The 21,671-nt window shown below is 37.9% G+C and overlaps 1 protein-coding gene across 4 annotated transcripts in view; it reads left to right on the plus strand.

Annotated features, from left to right (window-relative positions):
• Nucleotides 1-21,671, plus strand: part of LOC117399581 (cyclin-dependent kinase 14-like) — a 238,798-nt gene that overhangs the window by 146,835 nt on the left and 70,292 nt on the right. For all 4 annotated transcript variants that reach the window (XR_009328479.1, XM_033998865.3, XM_059022492.1 and 1 more), the window contains 2 exons: nt 4,067-4,130; nt 9,895-9,943. Coding sequence is in view for 3 of the 4 variants with exons in the window: in XM_033998865.3 (XP_033854756.1) it covers nt 4,067-4,130; nt 9,895-9,943 (113 nt within the window). In the remaining variant the exon portion in view is untranslated. The remainder of the gene's footprint in view (nt 1-4,066; nt 4,131-9,894; nt 9,944-21,671) is intronic.

Raw genomic sequence — 21,671 nt, forward strand, 5'->3', positions numbered from 1 at the left:
ATAATAAAGAGCTGAGAATAGAGTGTATAATCAGCATTTCAATGAAATAAATACATGAAATCACACTAGTCAGTGACAATTATGAATAAAAGGTGGCTGACAAAATCAGAATTTAAAAGAAGATGCATTAAACGCAGCTTCCTTCCCCATTGATACCTGCTTTTTTCCCAAGTGGTGTTTTTGTAATATAACTCTATAGAAATTGAGCTTTTAATAGGCTAAGGCTTATAATGTATCAGCCTTCTTAATATGTTAAATCTGTATTAAAAAATGTATGGGACACTAGCATATTAGTATCTGACAGCATTTCAAAGGTGATTTGGTTTCTGCTGTTTTGAAAAAGTGATCTGCTTATGACATTTTGCAGCAAGTGATCATGTGTGTGCACTATGTGCTGTAATTAAGGGAATGAATGATCTCCCACTGGGAACGTGGAGCCAAAGCTAATGACAGTGTCTGCCTCTGGGGTAAGTAGGTTACCATGAGTAGACAAAGAAAACAGGATAATCACCCTTTGTTTTAACTGCAAGATCATTAAACAAGTATGTGGCTTTCCAGAGTCTCGATGTATTTGGTACTGTCTGTATGAAGTACACGGCTCCGTCTATGCAAGTTCAGAACCCTATGCATAATAATATGCATTTACTATGCTTGTTTTTTGCAATGCTTTACCCCAGTTCCTATTATGTCACTGCTTGGCTGTCCTTTACCATGCATTTACTGTTCTTTACTACACTACAACAATATGTTTTATACAGTTGAAGAACACGTAATGAAATTTTTCTTACTTTAAAATTGTAAGCCAATGAAGTTCCTCAAATCAGCATAATTTATGAAGTAGTTTACGGTATTATTAGAATTTATACTATCACCCTTTATACCTTACCATAATACATTTGTAGACACTATTTTTTAAGTACAAACGCGAAGGAGTAACTGATGGTGTGATCATTAAACAAGTCTCTGGCACCCTCTGCTGGCCGTTTAGCTCACCTGCTTTACAATATCCTGAATAGACAGAAACTATGATTTCAATTATTATTCATGATTTGTAATTGCTAAATTTGGGCATTTTCAAGAACAGATATAAATAAATAAATAAATGTTGTACTGGACATTCTACATCTAACAGCCACAAAGTAAAATGGAGCCCCTCTTTTAAATAATAAGAGATGCATTATTTTATATATAAAGAATAAATCAAATATATAGACTACCAGGATGGCTATTTAGTACTCAATATAATGCTTATACTTTTCAACAGCTAAAGTGATTGATATTTATCCAAGTCTATGTTCTTTAGGAGGCTGTGTGGTCCAGTGGTTAAAGAAAAGGGTTTGTCACCTTGAGGTCCCTGGTTCAAATCCCACCTCAGCCACTGACTCATTTTGTAACCCTGAGCAAGTCACTTAACCTCCCTGTGCTCTGTCTTTCGGGTGAGACGTAGTTGTAAGTGACTCTGCAGCTGATGCATAGTTCACACACCCTAGTCTCTGTAAGTCGCCTTGGATAAAGGCGTCTGCTAAATAAACAAATAATAATATGGAGCTTCCTATTTTCCCACTACTTCTGATATCCTCAAAGTCACAGAAATCAAAACAGATCTCTATCCTGTTTTAACATCCAAACACACTAGCACATCAAACAACAGGCTTTATTAGTCACTCATATCACTGAGAACAGGGTAATTCATAGCTATGTTCTACTTGATGCCACAGTGGGATTACAGGATGGCTGCAGTGTGTTGTCCACACCTGAATAGAGCAGCATTGTTACACAGTATGCTGGGATGCATGGAGAAATGTAATCAATGTGGACCTTCATGCATGGGGGTGATTTACTGCATACATGCTTGAGATAGTAATTCATTTAAGACCTTATAGTGCACCTTTTTGCTTGGGGCTTTCAAAAGCTGAAGACATTATCTCACACTTGAGTAAACAACAACGATCACATGTGCAAAACATGTAGCTTAGCATTTGTTGCTTTACCAGCACGCTCGCTGTTTGTTCTATTGCCAGAGCTAGACAAACAGTGGCTTCACGGAGTTCTCATCCATTTTCATTGCTTATGTTACACAAGAATGGCATTTTTAAAGCTATTCTACTTCAAAAGAAGAGTCCAAGTGTTTGCATGTTGATACATTAGCTGTCCAGTACTGTGAAGTGACCTCCAAATGTATTGCTTAAAAATATAGAGACCATAGGCCATGTTTGTGTTAAGATGTTTTGTTCAAATTTTCAAAGAATATAGTACTACAGTATGATGACGGTTTGATCGCAATTCTAGAAAATGAACGTTCCATTCTGAGTGCCAGAAATCATTGTAAACACAGCCATTGACTGACTAAGGTCCTATGCTTATGGCAATTAGTAAATACAATTAACATAATGCACAAAGATATTTATGTACTTTAACTGTATTAAAATCATCTTACTTATCAACGCTAAGGGTTTATGTTTGTGACAGGGTGACTTTGCAGGGGTGACGTCAGACCAGAAACACAGACTCAAAACAATGAATGGCAGGTGAAACTGAGGCACAGTGGCGCTCAGTGCTTTATTAAATAAAATAAAAAAAAAGATTTAAACAAAACAAAACACTTGTTGGCCAAACAAATAACAAATAAGTATCATGCTGGTGTTTAAAACAGCACGCTTAGCAATTGTTATATTTCTCAGTTATTTAATTTACGTCCTCGCTCCCGTTCTCTACTCCTAGACACTCTCTATGAGCGCCGAAAGCTGCAGGATTTATATTCTGGTCGAGGGGTTAACTAGCTAGTAATTATCTTATTACCCCTCGGCCATAGTCTGCACGAGTTTAATAAGGACGCGTGACTGTCAGCTAGTTAAATAAGCAGTAGCTGATCAGTCACGCATCCTCACAAGGTTTTTAAAATATAAACAATAACCTGGCAGGCGACGTCTCGCTCGTCCGGCCAAACAATACACAATAATACAAATAATAATAAAGGGACGGGACACTCCGCCACAATGTTGTGTCTCCATGCAGTTCTCATATTTTTCTCACATACAGTCTTGAAAGAAGCACATACTGTATAATGACCTAGGAAGAGTATGACAGTCAATATAAAAACAAGGCCTCCAACTGAGAGCCAGATTTAAAAATGAAAATACATGCTATAGCATGTGCTCCTTTCAAAACTACTCTTGTGAGTGTGGCACGTACATAGCGAATGGAAGTACTCCACAAGTAAGAATTAATTCATTAGCTATACCGTAGCTTTAAAGGGAGTGGGAAAAAACACAGCAATGTTTCATATCCAGCAGGAGTCAACAACTTTAAAACAGCTAGAACTTATGAACAGAACAGACTGCACAGACCTTTTTTTGTACTGACCAGGACTGTACTATTTTAAATACATTGTTTACTTAACCAGACTCAATATTAAATACAATTAAAAGTATTTTAGACATCTGTTAGTATTTGCTCATCCACACCTCGAGCATTGCAGTTGTTGACATTTTTTATGAAGCCATAAATAAACTGTTCATCCTTCTGAGGCTCAGCATGTCAGACTCAATTACTGAGATATCTGGGCAGCAGACCAACTAGCAGAGCTAGCAGGGAGATTTTATTTACACAGGACATGGATCTGGTAGATAAGAGGTCTCTACTTTGATGTTAATGGCCTGGCCCTTTTCAAATGGTGTCTAATTGTACCTGAAGAACAAGCTTTACTGCAGATTTCCACTTTAGACTTAACTGAATGAATGAGAGGCGGTAATGAAGGAGGTCATGTGTTCCTTCAGAACATTACAGCATATTACAGACACGATTCAGTGCCGTCCTGGCCATGGTGGCTCTACACCCCATTGGCAATGTTATGAGAAGTGTTTCTTTTAAAGTGATTTAGAAACATGCATTATGCTGCATTATTATATCTAAGACATACTGTTCTGTGTGTAAGTAAGGGATGTTAAGAGCCACACAGTTTTTTAACACATACAAATGGCTCCACTTTAGAAACTGTCTGGCAATATTAAAATTCTCTTCTGAAACTCTTATTTTATAAGCTTTCATTTTTTATTTTTTTTGACAGATTCTGGGGACCCCAACAGAGGATATATGGCCTGGTGTCCACTCCCTGCCTCATTTCAAGCCAGGTGTGTGTTTTTATAAGTCTATGTGGCTTTGGATGAAGTTTATCCAACTTTTTCTCTAACTACTGTTGGAGTTGGATATGCATTAAAATGTTAAAACTCAGGGGTAGATGTACTAAGATGGGACAGTCGCCGCGCAAACATACTGCAATTTGCATTTCTGTTGCAACAATTCGTATACATTTTGTCATATGTACTAAGAGAAAATATGTTAATAAAGAGAACCGCAATATTCTACTTTAAATATTTGTTGTGTCATCTTAGCGAGATCTCTAGCCTTGCAAGAGTCATGCAACATTTTTTTGAATAAATAATGAAAGGCAGTTTAATCCCATCAGATTCTATAGCAGGAGACCCACCTTCACCCCCAAATATAAAATGTGTTTCTATCAAAAAGCTTTTTGTAATGATACAGTAGCCCCTCACTAAATCGTATATTTTACTCCAACATTAAGAGGTGTCAGGTTTTAAAAAAAACAATAAAATCGCAGACATACATTTATAGTGCTCAATGTATTTTAAATGTATAAATGATTGTGCTGAAATAACAGTAATGTGTTTTGGGTAGGCTACACATTACATTATGAAAAAATATAAATCTGTACAGTAGGCCTATACAGTATACAGTACAGTAGTAAAATCAAATGAATACCTAGCGCACTTTCTTTTTTACTTTAGCCTGTAGGCTACCGGTAACACAAAATAATGCTGCTGCATTGTACACGTTAGTGTACAATGTGAATAAAATAGTATTTTAAATTGAAACTAAATTATTTTATTATTATTATTATTATTATTATTATTATTATTATAATTATTATTATTGTTAATGCGAATTTCAAAGGACCAGCAACCAATTTTACCACTAATTCGTATTATCATGAGCAGCCTATAAGCTAAATGTATACTGTCCAAGTCAGTGGTGCATTGCTAAATTGTGCACAATTACAAATCACCTACGCATTAATAGAATAGGTGTGTTTCCTAGTCCTATACAGATGTTCAGAATGAGCTGGAGGGGTTAGCGGCACTTGTGTGCAGTCTATTGCTCTCAACACGTTGGGAAAACCAGAAATGAGGCTGTGTGGTCCAGTGGTTAAAGAAAAGGGCTTGTAACCAGAAGGTTTCCGGTTCAAATCCCACCTCAGCCACTGACTCATTGTGTGACCCTGAGCAAGTCACTTCACCTCCTTGAGCTCCGTCTTTAGGGTGAGACGTAATTGTAAGTGACTCTGCAGCTGATGCATTGTTCACACACCCTAGTCTCTGTAAGTCGCCTTGGATAAAGGCGTCTGCTAAATAAACTAATAATAATAATAAAATGTCATAGAAATTTGTTTTCAAGGATTGTAAGTACACCCTGCTATTAGGGAGAAGTAGGTATTTTGCTGTTCGCCTCAAAAATGCATTGAGCACAACTGGCAACGCACAAGAAAAAGCGGACAGGGAAAAGCCAACAACAATTGCGACTGTTTAAAACGTGCTTTCAAATGTTCTTAACAAATTGATGCAATTGTAAGTGTTGCAATTGCCAGCAGCTTTAGTGCATCTCATTATACAACATTTGCACAATCTTCATCCCCTTTTTGAGAATGCACGCAGGAACGCACATAATTACATATTCATCTATGGCTAAACCTCAAAGAAAAACTGCTGCCGCAAAGCATTCCCTAAAAAGTTGCTAACGGCATTGCACATGCTTTAGTACATTTCACCCCAGACTTCTGACTTGTTTGCAACTGGTTTGCGACTGTTACGACAGCCACAACACTGTAGTACATCTGCCCCTCAGTTTTCACTTGACTGAAGCCTCAAAGTCATCAGTTGCAACACAAGCACAAATACACGAAAAAAGCACCTTAGCCCAATTTTCTTTTTTCAGTGCTTTGTCAACACCTTAGTTTGCCAGGAATATTGGTGCCATCTAGCTTTAAAAATGATAGAAAAAAGCATTTAAATGTCCTACATGCTAAGATTTCTAGCTGGTTCATATACATTGGGGTGCCATACAACCCAAGCTTCTGTATACTCTTGCTGGGGGTTCAAACTCTGCCAACCCCTGCAAGGCTGTTAAGCAAGTCCTAGAACTGGTCCATGCTTGCATATAGGATGATAGCACACTAGGGGGGCCAGCAGATAGATATCTGTAGATAGATAATGAGAAACAGAATGACAGTCATTTGTAATGTAATTTTAAAAATAAATACAAGCAGCTGCTGTAAATCAAAATAAATATTTATACAAATGAATGATCAAGTATTTTGTGGTTTGATACCAATAAGGACGAGTGTCAGAGATGCAGACAGACCAGAAGAGCAGATAAAACTGTTCATGCAGAGAATCCTAATTAGTAATCTAAAGTACGTGTCTTATCTCTGCCCACCCTGAGACGTTTTAGAATACCCCCTGTGTTTTCCTGTAAGTTCAGCATTTTTCCAGTACAGCATTCCCTTGCTATTTCCCTAGTTGATAAGTTACCAATTTGATTAATTCACGGTTAGGCTATATAAGTCCCTTATAAATAAGCATCCCTGTGAGGGAGCATATATGGATTATATATGGATATATGGCAAATCGCTGCCACCTGTGCTGCTTCTACAATTGCTAATATCTCATATGTATGCAAACCACCCTTCACTTTGACCTGTGACCTAGAATGGCTGCCATATTGAGGTCTGGTAACTTTTTAGTTTCTTGAGACCTAACAGAAATGAAATTGAATCTTATAAAATTAAATTTAAAATGATAATTAATTTCCTTGGATTTATTTATTTTTTTACATCTTAAAATCTGGTCCACGATGAGTGTGCCTTTAAAGCCCTGGACTTAGGTACCAAACTCGGGGTGGAGATCAGTTGTCTTGGATCCTAACAGCACAAGGATTGCATATGAAAAAAACAAAAACCTAGTTTCAGATTTTCAAGAGCATGGTTTACAAAGTTAAATACATTACAGTTATTGCAGACATCAGTGTGGCGATTTGATAAAGGGGCATTCAGAACAGAAAATAGAAGGCACTTTTTTACACAGAGAATTGTGAGGGTCTGGAACCAACTCCCCAGTAATGTTGTTGAAGCTGACACCCTGGGATCCTTCAAGAAGCACCCTGAGATTCTGGGATCAATAAGCTACTAACAACCAAGCGAGCAAGATGGGCTGAATGGCCTCCTCTCGTTTGTAAACCTTCATATGTTCTTCTTATGTTCTTATAATGCAGTGAGCAGTTTTGTTCAGGTTGACTGATATGAGTGACATTCTGCATGACTGCCTCACACTTGGGGTACACTGAACAAGTCCAGATAACCTGGCAGACACAGCAATGCAGTTTCATGACCCTCTACAGCTGATTTTTCAGTTCTTATTTTTGACAGCAGGGAGCAGTAGAGACCACAGTCTTTCCCCTTCTGTTCTCTGTTTTCTCTTTTTTTAATTTCTCTTGGCACTGCAATACAGTTTTTCCACTTTACTCAAATATATAATGTGGCCATTAGTAGATATTTGTACACAAGTAAATAGGCGTAGGCATTCATTTGTAATGGTCAACCAGAGATAGTAGTGTTTCTGACAGGGAAAACAGGCCTTCAGAAACCTAATAACTGAATATGAGCTGAGATGAGCTTTAAGTTAGAAACTGCATTTTGCTGCCTATGGTGATGTTAAAGCCAGCAAAAAAAACACAAAAAACAAGCTACCAAGAAAAAAGTTGTAACTAATCTTAGAAATGTAAGACTGTTTTTGCTGTTACACCTCTACAGTCTGATGCCAGTTAACAAACTCAGTAAAAATAAATAATCAGCATCTAACCAGATTTTGAGCTTTTTAATGAAATTTTACTCTTGGATAAACAATATAAGGTGTCAAAACCTCTTTTGATTGTAAATGCTGTAGTCCCCAAACAGCAATTTTTTTTTGAGGTTATCAGCAGCTGAAATTTCAACCCAACATAAAACAAGTGCTTAAAGGGTTTCTGTGAAGGAGATTGTGAGGTTTCATACAGACAGTAGCTGTAAAAGAGTTGATTTGAATCAATAACACAGTGGGGGGGGGGGGGGGGGGTGTTCTCATTACTGAAAAACTATTTCTGCCCAGTGGAATAAGAAATAAATGGCAAAGGAGTTGCCTTGCATCTGATTACAGCTGAAGGAAGAAAGTTTTCCACTTCTCATTGCGGATGTTGGTTCCTTGAGCAGCCTTCTAATAAACTCACTGGTGGGTTTGGCTGAAGGTCTCTGTTGTTTGAGGCTGTCCTTGATGCAGGGAGGGCTGTCAGCACCAGAGCTCATTTGCTTTCAGATAATGAAGTTTGTGCCTGAAATCATTTAGTAGTTGTGGAAAGTATGGCTTGTGGGTGACGTCAGACCAGGAAATACAGAGAGACAAACAAAACAGTGGACAAACCCCAAACAATTATTAATCGTTCAGTTAAGTCTAGGCACAGTGCCCATATACCAATATACACTTTAACTCACCAGTGCTACATAACCCAAACTATACAAATACACCCAGGGGCAGGGGGTGCCCTGTCACAGTAGTACAGTATGCGGGCATGTTTATTGTGTGCTAGCCTTTAGACACTATTTAATGATTTATAAGACAGCAGGGACATTTTGTTTCTATTGCTGTTAGGTGTCAAGGACAACAAACAACAGTGGTTGGATTTTATTAAGACAGCCGTCCAATAGGGCTGCCGCACAAACCACAGGACTGTTTACCTAGCGTCTGCTTGAGAGAGGTGACTGTGCCTTCCTTTAAGACTGTGCTTAATTAGCATTAAAACCATTTTACTGGCTGCAAGGGTTATACAAATAAACCAGAGCTTTGGAATAGCAATTCAAACCATTAGGCTCAATCTGCTAAGCAAACAGACTGGTGTAGAAAGTTCACTTTTCACCTGAAAGGAAGACACCAATACATTTATGAGGCTAAATGTGGGCATTTATTATGGGATGTTTTAACGGTTTCAGGGTTCCAGCACACAAGGGTTTTGCGCCTCTAAACAACATTTTAATTGTTGTCAACAAAGATGATTGAGTGATCGCCCCAACACATCCTTTCACTTTTTCCCATTATAAATGAGTATGAATTATTATACATTTCACAGTGTGCATTGATGTATGTGACTGCTGTTTACTGCCAGCACTGGATAACAGATATGCTGCACTGTCTAAACACATGGCTAATCTGAATAGCATGGGAGCTAAGAACGATACTAAACAAATAACACAGAACACTTTGGTCTTTCTTGAACATGCAGCACTTCACTCAATACTTTTACAATAAACAAGTAGAAAATGAAACAATGGCAGTCTTGTACCAGGCAGGACTTGGGAAGATTGGATGTCAGTCTAAAGCACTGATATAACGGTAGTCCGTGGGTATACCTACAGCAGCAGCGCACAAAAGCACTCTCCGTGACCCTACTTTCTGCCTCATTTACAATTATACAAAAGCCACAATACTTCATATGCGTATATTACAGGAGCATATTTTGCATATATCATTTTTGGCTTTTAAACTAAACAGAAATAACGGTCAGCTCCTGCAAAAAAAAAAAAAAAAAAAAAAAATACATAATCCATTGCTAGCTTTATTATTTGGTTAAAAATGAATTAACGTAAAACTGCTGCAGTACATACAGCAATCTTTATCTAGCAAATACAAAACTGTATATCATGTAAATAATAATATTATTTTTTACATGATGAATAAGCTATAACTCTTACAGTATATGAACAATGCAATAAACCATGTTTTCTTTCTGTTTCAGAATGGTTTACCCAGTATAGTCCAAAGAAACTGAGGCAAGTGTGGAATAAGTAAGTCTACACTTTAAAATAATGTTTACCGGTACTGTATTTACAACTGTCTGTCAGGTTTGCATGGCAAACAGATTCTTTTCAGGCACACTATTTTATTTCCTTGTTAGTTACACTAGGTGTAGTAACTGAGAGCTGGCAGAAAGAATCGGTGACAAAAAACAAAAAAATACACATCTCCATTTCAAACAGCAGGAAAGTAAAAAAAGGGGGGGGGGGTTATAAACTGTTCAGTGTTTATTTTAAGGATTACAATTTAAAGCAAATAGATGCTCTTGGTAAGGTCTTTTGTTCAGAATATATTGTAACATTTTTACAGTTGTAAACTATATACATTTATTTATAGTTTAGCCCATGTTACAGTAAAACAGATTATACACACGTCAATAGTACTTACTAAGGAAGCTTACATTTAAGCTCACTTCTTGAAAATGATAAACATTTTGGAGTTTTTACAGGGGAATCAATGTTCGATGTTTCTTCAACACTTTAAGAGGAACAAGATGTATAACAATCTGCTTAACATTGATGTTTCACTTATTGTAGATGCATCACGGCAAAACATCACAGAATCATTACTGTACCCATTGAGGGTTGTTCTACAGTGCCAGCTAATGTGTAATTGGTGTACTTCTAAGTGATCGACATAATAATACAACATCAGCAGTGCTACCAACTTATTTATGAATATACAGCTTTTGTATGAGTTTGATAAGCTACAGTGACAGATCTAAAAACACTGCTGTAATTTCAATAATTCCAATATGAATTTTATTGAGTTTCTTCATATGCACTGTTGCATGTTTGATTTTCACAACCCTGGGCCCTTTATTATATGTTTAAAACAGTAGCAGTATTTGACCATTCTATTCAATTGAATATAACCTCATGTATCTGCATTTTTTGATCCCAATATTATTTTGATGAACATTTTCAAGACAGAAATCTATATATAAATGTATATATTTATGAATTCAGTGCACAGATTTAGTCTGTTAATGTGGACATACTATATCTGTCCTTGGGTGCACTCTTTACAAACACTTTCAGCAATGCCTAGTTGTGAAGTTCTACAGTACTACTAATTGATCCCTGGAAGGAATGATGCAAATGCACTGCTTACCAAGGGCCCTTGATTAACAGCGTAGAACATCATTTGGGAATATATGTATATGTCATAGCCAGAGGGTGAGAGACCAGACACTGCACAGAGGGAGTAGCATCGATAACATATCCTGAGGCTAGAATTCATTGTAAATAAAGAAGTCTATCCTCGTGGGTGAAGGGTATCTGCATTAACACTGGGTCAGCATTGCTTACATACAAATTAGTGTTTTTCCTGTGCTTTGCAATAGATCTCTGTAAACAAAATTGCCTCTGCATGTGTTGAGCTGTGTGTCAAATGCCCAGTGGTAACCACTTGTACTGCAAGTTGCCCGGTGGCTACATTCTCAATGAAACTAATTTAACATTAACCACTCTTTCAATAAGATGTTTCAGAGCTGTTACAGCTGCATCCATGGTAGATTAGTGCAGCAGTTGCATAGAAGACAGGAGGCAGCTGTGTTAAAAATCTATAGAATTTACAATGTATGTTGTTCCAATAAAAAAAAATTAAGAGGAAAGAGAAGTGTGAGGAAGAAACTGTAAACGGAGATGTCATTGTTGTGCTAAAGAACTGAACACTAAGTAATACTGTTAACTGCAAATAGCTGATTTGAATAACCACCATCTGCCACTCATTTTGAAACAGGTCAGTGAGCTGAAACAGCTCCAATTTCCCGACGCCCACCTTGCTATTGGTCAATCTCCCATAATAAAAACCTTTCAGTGTCTGTCTTGTAATTTTAGTTCTGTTTGTCTCAAATGTTCTAATTACGAATCAAACAGACTAGACTTCCAAGCAGCCAGTGTTAATCTCATAATTGCTTGGAGTAGGTATAGACCCTTGGGCCACATTTACGTAGAGCAACCAAGCATTCAGATCATATGTATTTATTAGATTGCTCATAAATTTATAATACCAATAAATGTTTAACCTCGAAATATAAATCCTGCTGAGCCACTTCTAACAGCTGAAATAAAATTGCTTACGGTAATTACTAAACGTGTTATACATTGAAAAGCATCTGTGGAACACATTGGCTGTTCAATATTAAAGTTTCTGTCTGACATATTTTGAAGAAGACCATAATGCCAGTATTTATAGGGGAGTCATTGCACGTCCCTTAACAGGCCATATTCACTTGCCTCTGGGAATCAGAAATAAACCGCCTCAGGCTCAATAGACCTAATGTTGTTTCTGTCCAAAGGCTGACTCAGGTCTGAGTAAAATGAGTTATTGACGTTCCTAGTTCATATACCTAGTGGGTCAAATGTGCACCACAAAACAACCACCCCAACTGACAATAAATAAATATGTAAATAAATTAATTAATAAATAAATAAATAAAACAAACATGCTGTCACAGCTATAACAGCCAAGGGGACAGAAATTACAGAAAATACTAAATAAAGTATTACAATTAGTGCTCAGAACTAAAGAAGTACAGTAATATCAAAGGCACTCCTATGACCTATAATGACAAAACTATATATTACAGTCTTGGAAAAGATTTGGGAATTTGCGTAAATTGGTCTAGGAGAAGACTGTTCACTATGAAATATGTTCAACTTCATGAGCTTAATGTAAATGATGCATTTTCAACTACAGCACAGCACCATTGTTGTACAAATGGATAAGTCATGAAAATATCTGTGCTACTGAATTACAGTACTTCTTCAATGTTCCAGATGAAGGTGACAGGAGTTTGAATGGATAATAAAGCCATTTTATAATTGAGCTTTGGTCTTTGGGATTATTTACGCAAAGCTGCACAAGGCCCTCTGCCTCTGCTGTGTAAGTAGCTGTTAGCACAGCTCAGTGTATATCATTTGAATTATTATTTCATTTCAAATATTTAAACACTCGTCGGGTGCACCAATGAAGCCTTTTCCCAATTTAGAAGCTGCGGCAACAAAAAAATAGGCACTGTCTCAAAAGTAGCAGCTGTTTTATTTAGCATATACCGCAAAGTCATCACTTTCTCGAGGCTGCTTTAAACAGTTTGGGGAGTCATAAAGGGTGTTAATTACTAGTTTGTCAGAAGCCATCGTATACTGTAGCTTGTGGCTGCCTAGCCACCCCAAAAACTGTCAGTAAATGACAACAACATTTGTGATATACAAGCATATGTATTATTAAACATGTGTATTATTATTTTTGAACCAATTTAAGACCAAAGCCTTTTTACACTGGGTCTCTGGGGGGGTTGAGCTTAATAGAATGAATATCCTGTATTTGGCTTTTGCGTTAGTGAAAAAAAAAAAAACAAAAAAAACGGTTAACTTTTAGCTCATGCATACTCTTAGGTTGTTCAAAATAATTGATTGCTGGAGTCAGACTACACCTAGGATGTTCACAAACCTTTAACCATCCTTATTTACCTTTGCATGTGTAAGCAGTTTTAATATGTGCATCATTTGCATCCTTTTTTTTCCTTTTTAAATAAATAAATGTAGCAAGTGTTTTAAAGCTAAATTAAGTGCCAAGTCATTACGAATTGGTTAAGTTCTTAGACTGGGTGATGTTCCAAACACTGCAGGCCCTTCTGTGGTCCTGGCCTGCTTGTGCCTACTGTTCACAAGCCAGCATGACAGTTGGTTGTAAAGTCTAGCCGATCATATCATAGTTTATTACTCCCCTAAGGTGGGACACAGTCACTTAGTTTCTGACAAGAATCCTAACATCCATAAATCAGGCAGCAATGAGACTCAGAAACTGCTTCTGAGTCCTGGCTTGACACTGAAAAAAATAATCCTGACAGTAATAACACAATTACTGCATTCAGCCATGTGGGTGTTGTGTGCTGTTAGGGTGTGTGGTAATTCACTTAATAGGAAGTGGTTTCAGCCACAAAATCCATACTTTTTTACTTTTGTAATTAAATCATATAATTTATGCACATTTTGTCATCAATTTGTGTTACTTATGATTATTTCTTTGTATTCTCTCACATATGTTCCAAGTTCTGTGCAACACAAAGCATCCGTTTTTAACTTCCAGTTCCCGATGTAGATGTGCCACATCCCAGCTTGCATATTCCAGTATGTAAAGATTGTAATGTTTTTTGACATCCCTCCTGAATGTAGTGCTTTTTTGCAACTTCAGCAGCTAGAAGGACTCTGATTTTGGGAATGTTAGCCATGGGGAAATGTCAGGGCAGAGAAAAATGTATTACCAATGTTACAGATAAAGGAGCACAGGGCAAGGACACGTGGCTAGTTAAGACATCATTTATGTTCACAAAAACTTGCGAATTTGGAACAACACATATTGACAGTTCATTTAAAGACTGGGCAGAGATTGAACAGAGAGCATGTTAAAAATTGAGGTAGCCTTATATAATATACAGTCATTATAGGTTTTCTCAATTTCAGTCGTTTGGAATGAGTTCCAATATTTATCTCCCCAGTACCAATTTATGCCAGCAAGGAGGCTATGAAATCTGCAGAATGAAATGCCTTGTACACTAAAATAAAAAAGGGTTGTCATTTTTTATTTTTTTTTTACAAACTTTTTACCTTATATTTTGATAAAGCATTTTGATGTTACCAAATTACAGCCAAAAATGTTACCAAATTATTTTATTCAAGGAAGTCAAACAACATGTTTCAGGCAAAGTTTTGCATAATGTGTGATTTAAAAATAAAAATAAATCATGGTACAATACATATTAAAAAATGGTTCTATCATCATCTACACTTGTATATCTGTTGTGTCATCCCCAGCACTAATGCATAAATACATTTCTGAACATACAATTTCTGACTTTACTGGAAACATACATCTTAACGGGAAAATGTACACAGGTTTTTTTTTTGTATTTAAACTTGGGTTTCTTTTCAACTTCTTATAAAGAATAGACAGATCATTGATGCAGGTGCAACGCTCCGTGGAGCATTTTAATGCCCTCCGTGACACACTAACGGTCCCTGTTTGGGCCAGGACCACACCATCAAAACAAGAAAACCCACTAACCTATCCTAACCTCAATCCTATCCTGCAGCTCTCTCTCTCTCTGTCACTTTTTTTTTATCCTAACTCTTGTGTTTTTGCATGCAGTAACACACAGTTACCAGATAGGTCTGAGACGGTTTGTTTTGGTATCTCACAGTAGGTCTTTTTCTGTCACTTTCTGTCACTCTCTTTTTACCAACTCTCCCTCCTCCGACCGAAACACTCCCTCCTCCCACAACCAGCCCACTGCGCCCGCACCCTCAGCTCCCTCCCAACAATCACTGTGCTCCGCCGGTCCCTGCCAAGTCCTGGACTTAGCAGGGGACCTCCAGACCCTCAGGAGAAGGGGGTGTCGGTGAACACCTGTCTATACCCCCCCAGTCTAGGCTGCCCCAACCTCTTGCACATTCCCACCCCCAAGCACCCACAGACACCCACACTCACACACAACCCCCGCTATGACTCTCCCATCTCGTAAACTCCCCCAGAGCCTCCCCATAGCTAACTACCACCCACCACCTCCTAGATGGTGTAGCCCGTGCACCTTAATATAACAGCAAACAATAACAGTGATGCAACAGCAATAACGGCAATGTCTCTGCAGTTGAGGAGTCCGAGTTAGGGTCATTAGGGCAGGGGACAAGGATGGTGAAGCAGGAAGCAGGGAGTTGGGCTGGAAACTGGTCAGCGGGGGACAGGGCTTCCGGGTCACTGGTGGGTGTAAAGGCAGAGGAATGACTCAAGGTCACCGGCGGGGTCCCCGGTGCAGCTGGGGCAGGTAAAGGTTTGGCCCGCCCCAGGTAAGGAGCCAACTGATCCCGATGCAGCACCACAGTCTGGACTCGGGGGGAGGAATCCGGACCCGGTAGACCATATCACTCGCTCAAGTACCTCGCAGGGACCCACCCATTGGCTCTCCAATTTCGGACACCGGCCCGAGTCCTCCGAGGGCAGTACACCCAGACTAATTGCCCTTCTGTGAAGTGTTGGCCCTTAGCATGGACATTGTAGTTACGTTTTTGCTGGACCCTTGCGTGTTGTAGTTGAGTCCGGGCGAAGTTGTGGGCCACTTCCAAGCGGAACTGCAGCCGCTGGGCATATTCAGGCCCAACGGCCATGTCCAGGTCATCCTGGGGTCAGTCGTACATGATCTCTGGTGGCGTATGAAGCTCCCACCTCAACATGAGGAGAGCATGTGTTTATTATTTGGGACTGCAACCCGTTTATTAACTTCCAGTGCATTACACATTGTTGTGTATTGCCTGGAGTTATTGTTTGGTCAGCAGACCAGGATTATAATTAATAAAACCCCTTTCCAACTGGATTGCAATTCTCTGTCTGTTAATTGCACACTGCATCACTCCTGCACTCCTGAACTGCTTTGCCATAGTCTTTTAGAGTGCTGTCTTTATCATCCTTTGTCGAAACCTGTTTACATTAAAAGTGTGCACGAGACAGAACATTAAAAACAATAAGAGGTAGTCCAGCAATATAAAGATTTTTTTCCTCAAATATCTTCAAATAGATCTCATGGTAGGAGCTTAATATATATGTATTAAATGCCAAAATAACGTTACTTTAGTTGCTGTTTCCTTTTGTACCTTGTCTTGCTGAAGCGAACTGTGCATTATTAACAGTTTGTTCAGACCTCTTTACTGAGGCCCAATATTGGGCATGTTTGACAAGTCTTTTCTTAATCAACACTCCAACTACTAAACTGTATGTCACTAATTGTTCTTAAAAGTAGAACATATGCATCAGATATATCTTATATGGAAAATAAGTTAACTGAAAAATTGTCACGACTTATATCAGATTTTTCTAATTAAATATTTTGATGCCAAATGGCTAACCACAATTTATAATGAGGCTGGGAAGATTAGGAAGCGTTCATTACCATGGAAACGATAATGGTATATTGTATTGTAACAAAAATAAGAATGATCCTTCAGTCGATTCAGGTCAAAACTCAATCTTTATTTATTATGCTAATAAATGATCAAAGACAATTCAACAAAGGTTAACTAACAATTAACAGGTCGCTATGAGCCACGACCTACACCGCTAAATCAAAACAAAACAAAAAAAATCTCAAGATGGAACTAAAAAGGAATCTCGGGGTGGAACTGTTCTGTCTGTTTACTTGTTTCTCTCTCTGCATCAATAACAACAACAAGCAACCCCCCCCCCCCCGTCACCAGCCAGTCCCGCATCATCCCACTCCACGGCCAATCACCAGCTGTTCCTGCGGTCCGTGCCCGTCGCCCATAGGCTGCTGGATCACTGTGAAACACAGCCCCGCCCACTCCAAGCGCTCTTGCACTTCATAGGCCCCACATACGTTACAGCAGGGGTCCCCAACCCTGGTCCTGGAGAGCCCCAATCCAGCAGGTTTTATAGGTGTCTTACATCATCAGTGGCTAAAGATCTGGAAGATCTGTTAATCTTGACTAATTAAGCTAATAATTGGTTCAATTAAGTAACTGAGAGATTGGTTGAAATGACCAGGACCAAGGTTGGAGACCCCTGTGTTATAGTATTTATGTCTGAGAATCACAGGAAGTAATATCATTTGCACTAACTGGTATACAAACAACCACAGGACATGCTATTCCACCTCATGTATTGGATTTATTTATTCATGTAATCAAACTAAAAAGCACAATTCAGTATAAGCATTGCTGGCATTTCACTTTTAAGAATATACTTTCAACAACAGTGTATTATTAATAACAACAATGACATTAGGTAACTGTAAGTCATTTTTTTTGCTTTAAAAATACTAGTATTTTTATGATTTGAGTGTTAGTTTATGGTTTGTTTAAACATAAAAATATACATGTGAGAGATAAAATTGAATCATAGGTTGGTTTGTTATTGAATCATGGTGGATGTGACCACGTTTTCTTTTCCAAAATAGGATTACACTTGCAATTATTTCTTTACATATTACATACTGTATTAGATAAAGTAACGTTTAAAAATATATGATTGTATTAACTGTATTAAATACCCTCGTCACACAAGGCATTATCAAGACACCTTAAAGCCATGTAATTGTCATTCACTTCATTTACTATCACATTTTTCAAAACGCATATTTACAGCATGTAGTAAATAGGAATAGGAATATTCTTTGAATAACTAATGGGTTAAATCTTTAGGAAATTCCAGGAACACCACATTTTTAGGTTTAGGGTTTCATCTCTGCTTTGACGCCTCAGACAGTGTAAGGGAAATGCTGGCCAAAGGTTTTGCATCACCCTATAGAATTAACTAACTTTGATGCAAAACTTTTGTCCATAGCTGTATTGTTTTTCAAAGGCAAGTTGTTACCTTGCAGGATTTGACAGGATGTGAGGCCACGTCCTAGACAGATTTGTAGGTTAACTGTGATAAATAATCTCAGATTAATCAGGGTCACTCACTGTGCGAGGCATTTGGAGTATCCCGGGCCGCATTCTAGCAAGTTCCTGCTTAGGAGCTGAACAAATAGACCAGTAGTTCACCAGTTCTTATTTACATTATAATGAAAATTTCACTTTTCAGTCTTATAACTCCAAGAACTAAGACTAGGAGCAGGGCATCTTCAGATATATATATATATATATATATATATATATATATATATATATATATATATATATATATATATATATATATATATATATATATATATATATATATATACACAGTGCCTTGCAAAAGTATTCAGACCCCTGACCAATTCTCTCATATTACTAAATTACAAATGGTACATTGAAATTTCATTCTGTTTGATATTTTATTTTAAAACACTGAAACTCAAAATCAAATATTGTAAGGTGACATTGGTTTTATGTTGGGAAATATTTTTAAGAAAAATAAAAAACTGAAATATCTTGCTTGCATAAGTATTCAACCCCTGTGCTGTGGAAGCTCCCAGTTTACAACAATGAAAGAAATTGCCCTAACGAGGACACAATTACCTTACCTCCACCTGTGAACCATTAACGTTGCTGTCACATTTTCTGGATAAAAACCCCACTGTTGAAGGATCATTGGTCAGGCTGTGAATCTGAAGGAAAATGAAGACCAAAGAGCATTCTACAGAAGTTAGAGATAAAGTAATACAAATGCATAGATTAGGGAAAGGGTACAAAATAATATCCAAGTGTTTGGATATCCCAGTGAGCACAGTTGGATCAATAATCAGGAAGTGGAAGCTGCATCACACCACCCAGGCACTGCCAAGAAAAGGCTGTCCCTCAAAACTCAGCGCTCAAACAAGGAGGAGACTTGTGAGAGAAGCCACAGAGAGGCCAACAATCACTTTGAAGGAGCTACAGAGTTCAGTGGCTGGGAGTGGAGTAATGGTGCACCAGTCAACCATATCAAGAGCTCTGCATAACACTGGCCTGTATGGGAGGGTGGCAAGAAAGAAGCCGTTACTCAAAAAGTACCATCTGAAAGCACGTCTGGAGTTTGCCAGAAAGCATGAGAGTGACCCAGCTGCGATGTGGGAAAAGGTTTTGTGGTCAGATGAGACCAAGATAGAGCTTTTTGGCCAAAACTCAAAGCACTATGTGTGGCGCAAACCTAACACTGCCCATGCCTCAAGACACACCATCCCTACAGTGAAGTATGGTGGTGGCAGCATCATGCTGTGGGGATGCTTCTCATCAGCAGGGACTGGGCTTCTTGTTAAAATTGAAGGAAGAATGGATGGAGCAAAATACAGGGAAATACTGCAAGAGAACCTGCTTCAGTCCGCTAAAAAACTGAAGCTTGGGAGGAAATTCACCTTTCAGCAGGACAATGATCCCAAGCACAAGGCCAAAGCAACACTGGAGTGGCTCAAGAACAAAAAGGTGAATGTCCTACAGTGGCCCAGTCAACGTCCTGATCTCAATCCCATTGAGAATCTGTGGCACTATTTGAAAATTGCGGTCCACAACCGTCATCCAACCAACCTGAACAACCTGGAGCAAATCTGCGAAGAAGAATGGGCCAAAATCACTCCGACACTGTGTGCAAAGCTGGTACATACTTACCCCAAAAGACTTAAAGCTGTTATTGCAGTGAAAGGTGGCTCTACCAAATATTAATGTGTGGGGGTTGAATACTTATGCAAGCAAGATATTTCAGTTTTTTATTTTTCTTAAAAATATTTCCCAACATAAAACCAATGTCACCTTACAACAATTGATTTTGAGTTTCAGTGTTTTAAAATAAAATATCAAACAGAACGAAATTTCAATGTACCATTTGTAATTCAGTAATATGAGAGAATTGGTCAGGGGTCTGAATACTTTTGCAAGGCACTATATATATATATATATATATATATATATATATATATATATATATATATATATATATATATATTTTTTTTTTTATGTCGTTGAGTGTGCATTCAGACAAGGAAATATATATGAGGTCCGCACAGCCCAGCAGAGGCTTACTGTAGACCATTGAAAACAGAACAAGTACCTCTTTGGGTTTGGAAGAATTCCTTTAGAGATCTGTATTTGTGGGACCTTGCAAAAACTGACCGCATGCCGTGCCAAGGGTTTATTTCTGTGTCCTTTCTGTGTTCCTGTCTTTCTTATTAGCTTGGCTCCTGTCCAGTCTGTGAGGAAATAAATATGTGAGGAAAGAATGCTGTGGAATGTTAACTACTGTGGCTTATTTTCTTCCTTTTATTGCATGCCAAGTTTCGATGAAGATAATATAAATTCAGAAAGCCTTCCACTAAAAAAAATAAAATAAATGAACAGAAAGACATTCTTCTATTAACAGTCAAACTGTTAAAGGTGATTTTCTTTCAATAAATTTAGCTCAAACCCTTAAAAAGCATTGCAGTATGTGGAGAATCAGGTGTGTAACCATCTTAGGTTTTGAGATCCTAGTAAAAGGATCTGATGAACATATATTTCAGTTTGTCCTTTTAAAGATACCTCCTACACTCTTGTGCACATACTCACATAATTTATTTTGATTTAAAAATAAACCTGCTAACTTACCATTTACTGTTTACTTTATTTGTTTGTTTTTCACTTGCTTTTGTTTTCATGTAAGTCGTTGAGTTTTTGTGTCAGAAAAAGTACTTTCTAATCACTTTACATTGTATTAATCAATACAATACAATGTAAAGGAAAGGCGTCTTAAGCAATATTATGATGAATAGTATTTGCTGGCTGTAGTAGTTACAACTCTGACTGTTAAAAAATATTCTAAAAAATACAAATCCTAAAACCAAATACAATAACCTTAAATAAAACGGATGACTACTGAACGATGTCCAAATAGTACAGGTACTGAGATTGAAACACAATAAGAATAAGTCAGGTGATTGATGAAATCAGCAATTCCCCATGTACTTATGCTTGTTTTAGTGTAAACACTGGCACCGTTTACATGTCATGACAGTTTTCCTCATGACGTGTTTGCCGTACTTTTCAGGAAATGCGTTGCCATGCAGTTCTGATTTAGGAAAAAAAATTGTCCGTACCAATGCAGATTACTCAATTCATAGTCATTTAGGGGAGGGGATATTTAAATGTCCATGTCTGCTTACTAAGTAGGAAAAAAACAACTCTGAATATCGTGAGGAGAGCTTCATGCGTTGCCATGAAGATAAAACATTTAACAAGAGAAATTAATTCACGCGTTGTCGCGCACATTCTG

Source organism: Acipenser ruthenus, chromosome 4 (assembly GCF_902713425.1).
Source record: "Acipenser ruthenus chromosome 4, fAciRut3.2 maternal haplotype, whole genome shotgun sequence".
Taxonomy (NCBI): domain Eukaryota; kingdom Metazoa; phylum Chordata; class Actinopteri; order Acipenseriformes; family Acipenseridae; genus Acipenser; species Acipenser ruthenus.